The 9,213-nt window shown below is 33.3% G+C and overlaps 1 protein-coding gene across 1 annotated transcript; it reads left to right on the forward strand.

The window, feature by feature from the left end:
• Positions 1–307: 307 nt before the first annotated feature.
• LOC133181275 (uncharacterized) lies at positions 308–3,902 on the forward strand. Its single transcript, XM_061315805.1, has 2 exons — positions 308–2,333; positions 3,598–3,902. Exons 1-2 carry the CDS (start codon positions 308–310, stop codon positions 3,714–3,716), a joined length of 2,145 nt encoding a protein of 714 aa, XP_061171789.1. The 3' UTR covers positions 3,717–3,902.
• The last annotated feature ends 5,311 nt before the right edge of the window (positions 3,903–9,213 follow it).

Consider the following 9,213-nt stretch of genomic DNA (forward strand, 5'->3'; position numbering starts at 1 on the left):
GCTCTCTCGCGCTCCTTTGAGAATTACCTCTTGTTGGTTAATTAACTTCTTGGTTATGGGACTGGATATAATTTTTCTAAATTCTATAACTGGGTAGTCAATATTACCTTGTAATATACATTGCGGGCCCTGTTTGGAGTCCTATGATATAAATTCCAAACGGTGTTTAGAATGTCATTTTTGCTATAAGGTATAGCAAAATCAAGTTTATTATATGTCTTAGTTACGGAAGCGTCAACTCATGTACATTTAATTTAATCATTATGTAGCAATATATACATAGAGGTCACGTTCATTTTGCAGGAAAATGCGTTTCTTTCTGCATATATTTCTTCTTTTCCCGATGACAAATTCATATGGTTGGTGGAAAAGCCCTGAGGATGGACCTACATGCAAAAGTGGTACATGTGGAGAATCGGATGCAACATGTGAATGTTCTTTTACCATAGAACACGGGTTGACAATGATGACCTCGTATCCCGATCCATTCTTGGTATGGCCAAAACAAGGGTCTCTATACCGTTATGATGACAAAAGGGGTTTAAATCCATTATCTGAGAACATTACACAAAACGTTATCACAGCTGATGGATATGGTTCACGTCTTGTTATTCTTATTAATGGGAAATTCCCGGGTCCTTTACTGGAAGCATATGAAAATCAGAAGATGATTATCCATGTCCGTAACTTAATGCACACAGATTCAATGACAATTCACTGGCATGGGCTACATCAGCGAGAAACAGCACATAACGACGGTGTGGGGTTCGTTACACAGTGTCCTATACCACCAGGACAACGCTTCACGTATACGTTTAAAGCCTACCCACATGGTTCCTTCTTCTATCATGCTCATCTTGGAGATCAAAGAAGTATGGGTCTTTATGGCGGCTTTGTTATTTACCAACAAGAAACTTTGTCTCAGCCACAAAGAGGTTTTTCCCTTCTTTTGCAAGACTGGAACCATAGTGATGATCCGGAAGCAATATATCAACGAATGTTAAAAGGAGTTTACGACCTCACAAGTCGTACAAAGATAGACACCACACAAGCAGTCGATAGTGCAAATTTTAGTCGATTTCATTTTCATTCTGGAATTTTCAATGGAAAGGGTCGGTTTTACAGCACATTAACATTAAATAATGGAGCCCCTTTGGAAACATTTCAGGTGGAACCAAATGAACTTTATCGCTTTCGAATAATTAGCGCTGCCACATTATACCCTTTTCGAGTTTTCGTTGAAGGACATCCAGAAATGAATATAATAGCTTCAGATGGATATGAAATCCAACGAGGGTACGGTAAAAATTCAAGTGATTTATTAGTAGAATCGTTCATAATCCATCCAGGAGAACGATTTGACTTTATCTTGAAAACAGATAAAACTCCAAAAGCCTACTTGTTAGTAGCAGAAAGTATTGAAGTTATTCCTTCATACCTAAATCAGTATCGTGCAGCTGAGGCCATCATTCAATATAAAAAATCACCCTCAGTATATCCATCTAAAGCTACCCCCAATCCTTGTTCAAAGGAAAAACCATGTGTAACATTTAATTGTCCTTATCTTTATTATTCTTCTGAAACCAACAGAAAATGTCTCACGTATGATGATGCCTTTGGCAATGAAACAACGTCACAATTTGATGAAGTTCAAAATGTAGATGAAACATTGTTCTTCAATTTTGCATTTCCGGGAGAGTCTGGCAATACACCTGGTTCCGTAAATGGACATCAGTTTGAGGTTCCCGAATTTCCTCTTCTTTCAGATCAGAGGATATCATCGGACTGCGATCTTTCAATTTGCACTGATGATTCTATATGCACATGTACATATACTGTGGAACTTGTCCAACATAACATTTACCAGTTTGTTCTTACAAATATTGGAAAAGGGCAAGGTTGGTCCCATCCAGTTCATCTCCATGGACATTACTTTTATGTGTTAAAAATGGGATTTGGTACATACAATAACATCACGGGAAAGTTCATTACACAAACAGATGATATTGCATGTTTCGGTACTAGAAACTATTGCAATTCAGCCAAATGGAAAAACGATTCTTGGAACAAAAATGCATCTTCTATAACAAATTTAAAAACGAGATATCCACCAAAGAAGGACACGATTATCGTCCCAACAGGTGGATATGTTGTGATTCGATTTAAAGCCGATAACCCCGGTGCTTGGTTTTTTCATTGCCATATTGATCTTCACAATACAAATGGAATGGCAATGGTTCTTATGGAAGCAAAAAAAAATTTCCCGCCGGAGCCTGACAATTTCCAGTCATGTTGGCATGTACAGGGCAGTACATCTAACACTAATGATAAAGGTAAAGTTGTTTTTAATTTGATTGCATGTCGCTCTTAAAAGGTAGATAAATCCCGTTTTATATTTATTAAGAAAAGGAACAGTTTGCCAAATTTTATTAACTTTTAATAGACGGCATATTTTCCTAATACGGCCTAAAATAAATTTATGAACAATTTTTCAAAATCATAATTCATAATTTAATGTTATGGGTCTGGGAAATAAATGTGAAGAAAAAAAATCATAATTCAGATCCTCTTTTTCTTTTTTTATTTTTTGTAAAGAAAAAGCAATGCATTTGAATTATGAATATGAATAATTGCTTACAAGCAATTGATTATCCAAAAAAAAAAATGGATTTTGAAAGATTGGATTAAAATTTTTGAAGCTTCATCTAGATTTGCTTACCTCTAAAAAGGGGGTCAAACATTTTAAATACGTAGTATAAATCAGTAATTCCGGAATGCGATGCTTTTTTCCCCTCTTTTATTCAGGTATATAAAAAAAATTATCGACTTCCTGTAGCTTGTCTCCATTGGTTCTCTTTTCAACAATTATAAGTAGTGTAATTTCAATTTTGAATCTTCTGTATACAAAGCAGGGACTTAGGCAATGTTTTAATTTGTGATATTTTGTACACTCTGCTGACGGAATATGTCCAAAATAATAAAACAATGATATTTTAGCAAAGAATAGAGTATAAAAGTCGTACTTTAAGGTAGACAACCTAATATTTTCATTAATTATTGCAAAGCTTTCAAAAGGATGTTTAAGATTGATAGCTCTAGCTAAGTCAAGAAAAGTTCACACTAGAATGACGATATTCAAAACTATGGCACTCTTATCTTAGCTACGGTGGGCTTGTGTTTGTCATCAGTAGAAACCACTATTATAGGTAAACCGGTGACTAAAGCTTTATATGCATTATTTCGGCATTTTTGAATACTTTAATTTATAGGGTACTATTAAACAAAATACAAGCACAGATACATGTAGCATTAACAGTTTTCATAAATAGGACATCCAAGTATATTTTTAAATGATACCAAAAAGGCATGATATAGATTTGATTAAATTGAAATTGAAGATAGTAAATCAATTATGAGTCAAATATGAATTTGATAGATTTAACACTCGTCAAATTAAAAAAAATAAATGGTTGGTGTAAAACTAACACGTGTTAACATAAGCAGTTATACATACCGATAAAATTGTCTATTTTAAATGTCTTGATCACCTGTAATATTGTTTCTATCGAAATCTAAAATAAAACTCTTGTTTTACAGGTATCGATGGTTGGATGATAGTAGCCATAATTGCGATTGTTGCCGTTTTAATACTAGTTCCTATCGTGATTTACCTAGTAAAACCTAGATTTAAGAATCCATATGAGCAAATCGACTAAAATGCATTCAAAACAAACTTTCTCCAAAGCTTATCAGTTATGTATGCGAATGCCTTACTAGTATTTTTTCACGAGACGTATATTCCATACATTTAAAGACACTGTTTGATCGATTTTGAAGAAGATTTCACTTAAATAGATGCTTGTAATAATTTCCATTTTTCACTTGTCTTCAATGGTTTTCAATAAAATGTTTTGATAAATTTGTTGGTAAAAAAGAGTTAAGATGTGTCTTTTTGGTTTTTTAAGTTTCTGTAGCAAGCTATCAGATGTGCTCTCTGAATGACATTAAAGATCAATATCAGTAATAATCTCCAGTAAAAAAGATTTATTTCATTTTGAAAATTTATTTTCTTTTCTTTTTCAAAAATTGAAAAAAAAAAAAATATTTATATCACAGACTGCCAATGTCATCAATTGAAATATACAATCAATACACCTAAGCAGATAGCATGCTTTTTACCAACTTTTTGTATTAAATGTAAATAAATGTTTGCATCAATTATTTTTTAAACCAATTTATAACAAAACCTTCTTCCATTTCTGATATATATGTAGTATTCTCTGTAATTGTGTATGTTTTGATTAATTTACGAAGGTTTTTTTGTTTGTTTGTTTGTTTAACGTCCCCTGTAGAATTTTCACTCATATTGAGATGCCACCGTTTGCAGGTAGAGTATACAAATTTAGATCTGTACTCGGCATTAAAGGCCTTAAAGCAGTGAGAGATCTTTTTAGCGCCAGCACCTACTGTGACACGGGACTTCGCCTTAAACGGTCTTATCCGAAGAACCAGTCTCCACGTCCCGGCCAGAGTGGGATTGGAACCTGCGACGTAAGGATCAACCTTACTTTGATCCGCGACTCTAAAGAAGGTTTATAAACCTTGCCATAAATCCTTTCTGGACAATTGAAGACAAGAATAAAAGATCTCTATCTTCTTGAAACCTAAATGATAATGAGAGAATGATGCATATTAAATTAATTATGATCATAATGCCATAAAAAATTAACGATGAAGGTGATTTTTATTGTTTCCCTCTTCAGAAAACATTTATCAACAGGATGGAAAAACCGTATTATTAAATGTTTATAGATATGCACTACAGATAGATGATGTTTCCAAGTCCAAACAGTGATCATCCAATTTAGATACATGTATTAAGCAGATTAACCGTATGTTGACCATATAACGGGAATATTTGTCTCCTTTCAAAATCCTGGTATACGTTTTAAAAAAAGAATTCCGATTAAAATCACACTCTACTTTTGCAATTAAATTGCGAGATTAATGTGAATAAGAAAAACTCAATTATTTTAATTTTTATTTAGTGTACTCTTAAAATTGTACGGTTTGCGAGAGTTTAGAACTATATAATTTATAAGACCTAGTCGTAAATTCTTTTGTAAAACCGGGCGCTAGAATGTCTGGTATATTCATGTTATTTTATAACATATTTATACATGCTCAGGAAGAAATTTTGAAATTTCTATAGATTTTATAATCTATATAATCAATCAGGCAATATATTTAAAATGACCACAAGAAATTGTAAAATCCTTGTCCACTATAGTAATTTGCTACAATTTATTAACAAGAAGAAGAGAAGAATGCAAGTCCATGAAAAAGTTTCATCTATACATGAATCTATACACAGGGAAATATCCTCGCTCGATTATGCCAGAATACTTTTCTTTTCTTTTGTTTAAGGTCAATTTGTACCAAACATGATCAACGTCACTTTTCGACTGACTTTTTACACCCTGACTACAAATCGAATCGACAATAACTGAGCATCTTTCATCTCTCTGAATCTTTTTTGGGCATTTAAAAACAAGTACTCTGGATGCATTTTCTTTTTCGGTAGCCCGTTTAAATATTCCCTAGGTCTATTCCAGTTTTTCCAGGTGCGAAACTTTATAGAATGTAGGAAAAAGAAACCTCTTCCCCCTTTTGACGTCATTTTCAAGCCCTTAATTTTTTGAACACTCCATATAAAATTTACGATAAAATTTCATAGAACTTAAAAGAATGGGGTAAAAATTGCAAATTTTACGGAACAATTGTGTTGTACCACATGCCTGGATTAACTGGATTTTTTGACGACAAATGCTCATATCAAAAGAGTATATCTCAGTTACAGTCAGGTAGAAAAAACGTCATATTTGAGGTTGCGCCGCCTGGACATACCATTGCTTACAAAAAACATTAACAATTTATTAAAAAAATAAAAATTATGATTTATGGTTAATTCTATAGATAGAAAAGATGATGCTAACTAAATGTGTTAAAATCCATTGATGCACCTAAAGCGGTTTTAACTTTATGGCGCTAGTCCACGAACTTTTTGATAACCCCTCGTATTTTATATGTAAAAAAATTTCCAAAAAAAAAAAAAAAACGTTTGTCTTGTGTTATTACTTTGAATCAATAAGTATACTGTAAGAAAAATGGGGGGGGGGGGGTCTTTAGCATAACGAGGATGTCTGACACTCCAGAAAGATATTTAGGTGCAATCACCTAAATATATGTAGAGTTATGAAAATTCCAGACATTTGATGTCCAACTCTCTAAGGTATTTAGAAAGCAAAATGATTTGTGCATCTTTTTATAAAAACTATCCAATGAAGGATCTCGTTTGTTTATATAGTATTCTGGGCGGATTTAGTAAATCACTAAAGGCGTAGTATACAAATCTGACGTCACGATTGATATCTTCTTCAAACCGGAAACAGTGAGCATCAATCATAAAGTGTAAGAAACTAAATTATTCATTTAAAGTATATAAATCTAGTGCCAGTGCTTCTGAGTGGTGTAATTTAGTATAAAACAATAATGATACGGAGGTAAGTTGTGTTCATATTCATGACATACAAATGTTAAAATAAATAAATCAACATAACTGCATGTCAGTGTAAACAAAACATGACGGATACCATTTTCGATCACGTGTAATCCATTAAAAATGTGCACGTATCTTACAGAAAAATTCAAGCAGAAAGACACAATGGAAGTTCAATATATTTGAAAAAAAAATTCGTAAACTCCACGATGATGCAGTTTTAAAAATAATACGGCATATAACGACAGGAGACAGCTGTGACTCGACTAGCAAGTTAACAGAAGAGTTCGTCTTCGAACGGTAAGGGGTTTTAAAATCATTTTTAAAATGCAATCTAGATAGTACTCACTTTCCAATTCATCTCTATTACAATAAATATCGAGTATACATCAATAAATTTAACAATTAATTAAACACGTATATGAAGGTCATTCAAAAAATAGGTAGACGATGTCCTCTTCATCATGAAAAGGTTGAAGATAACGAACAGCGATCGATCTAATAAAAAAATCCACAAATAATACAAATATGTAAACATGGCATAAAATAAGAACCCCGGAAATTCCAGATGTGGGATCAGGTGATTAGAAGTAAGGATCCCCTGTTCACTGATCACAAATTATTTTTACAAAATTTAAGATCAACTTAATTTCATTAGTAAACATTTATTTTGTCTATGTGTGAAGTTTTATTCCATTTGATTAGAGGAACTCATGTTATTTAACTTTAAAATCAACATGTTTTGTCACAACGAAACACGCTTTACAACATTGAAATGTCAAAAGGAAAGTTTCTCAAAATTACCGCTTTTCGGTTCAAATACAGTCTGTAGCTCCTTGCCCACTCATAAAAACGTATTATAAATAACACTTGACACATAGTTTGCAAAGAATTGATCGAGTAGCTTAGTTAGTTTGTCAGAGTTTTCAACTTCCTTACCGCGTAACTCAGCTTTCACAAGCTCCGCAACAGTAAATGCACATTACTTTTCATGACGTTCCTTACTTCAATGAAATATGAAGAGGACAAACAGTATTCAAGGTCAAGTCCATTGGAACGATACTAACTGGAAGCAAAGCAAACACAGACCTCTTCAAACATCAGAGGTGGGATCAGGTGCGGTGAAGGAGTGCACCTTGTCATGATCGGGCAAACAGAAAAAATCCGCACACAATGCAGTGTGAAAATAATGCTCTATCAATTTGTATGAAATACGTCAGTCAACATTCGAATAAATGATGGATTGTATTTATTGACAAGGTCATTGTATCGACCAAGAATTTGGGAAATGTTGACTTTCATCGGGACTGTTGATATTCTTGTTTCATCAACTATTTGTCGATATCTTGCTTCGTTTTAGAAATTGTTTGTACGTAGAGCATGCACTTGCGTATCGAATCAACTGGGAGACACAACTCCATATGAAGGTGATAATGATATATTGTGACCGGTCGGCAGGGGATGCTCACTCCTCCATGGCACCTGATCCCACCTCTGATGTTTGGAGGTCCGTGTTTGCTCTGCTCCTATTTTGTATTGATTATGGACTTTTGAGCTTGAATACTATTCGTTATCTCCATATATTTCATTGCTACATAAAAAGGGAACTTGACGATAGGAAAGTTGAAGTCATCACGTTTATCAAAAAGTTTTGCTGTTAAGTTGCCATAATAATTAATGTTTTTTTTAAGTAAATTATCCAAATATGAAACAGATGTTTCATTCTGTGGTATTTTTTATTTGGAAGTCAAAAAGAATATATCAAAATAACGTAGGAATGAAAACGAATATTGATAATTGATATAACGTCGTCGATATCTCTAACTGAGAGCTGCAGCAAGAGACTTCTTCTTTTCAAGTAGAAGTTCTAGAATAAATACTGCTTTATGAAATATAGAGCTAACGAACAGTAATCAAGCTCAAAAGTCCATAGAAACAAAAAAAAAAAAATGGAAACACAGCAAACACGGATCTCTTAAATCATCAGAGGCGGGATCAGGTGCCATGGAGGAGTAAGCATCCCCTGTTGACCGGTAACACCTGCCCTATATTCCATGTCATGATCGGGCAAACAGAAAAATCTGTACAACAATTGAGTGTGTAAAAATGACTTAACAATTTGTATGAAAAAAGTCAGTCAGCATTCGACTTCATGATAAACTGTATTTGCTGACAAGTTCATTATATCGACCATAGAATTCGCAAAATGTTTACTTTCAACGAGACTGTTGATATCCTGTCTGCCAATAGTTTGCCTCGTTTTAGAAATAATCCACATGTAAAAGAAGCTCTTGCGTATCGATTCATTACAAAAATAGGTCTACTAGTAACGGGGCGCAACTGCTACCCGTGGAAAGTCTGACAAATTGTTTGAAGACTTGATCTCAAAAAAAAAAAAAAACAAAAAAAAAAAAACATGAATATTGTCAATCAGAAACTTAAGCATTTTTTAATATCAACTTCAGGGAATGGTTGTATAAAGTGTTGAAAAGTCGTACGTTTTGATGCAATTGTTTGTGGTAAAATTTTATGATTTCAAATTTTCTAAAAGATTCTTGAAATTTTTAAGTATCCACAATTAGTTACACCACTTTTCGAATATATTATTGTACGGTACTCCTTAAGTTTTCGATTCACCGATGTTAATGTTTTAG

Source organism: Saccostrea echinata, unplaced genomic scaffold (genome assembly GCF_033153115.1).
Source record: "Saccostrea echinata isolate AGI-Se365-2 ecotype Australia unplaced genomic scaffold, CSIRO_AGI_Sech_v1 ptg000008l, whole genome shotgun sequence".
NCBI classification, from domain to species: domain Eukaryota; kingdom Metazoa; phylum Mollusca; class Bivalvia; order Ostreida; family Ostreidae; genus Saccostrea; species Saccostrea echinata.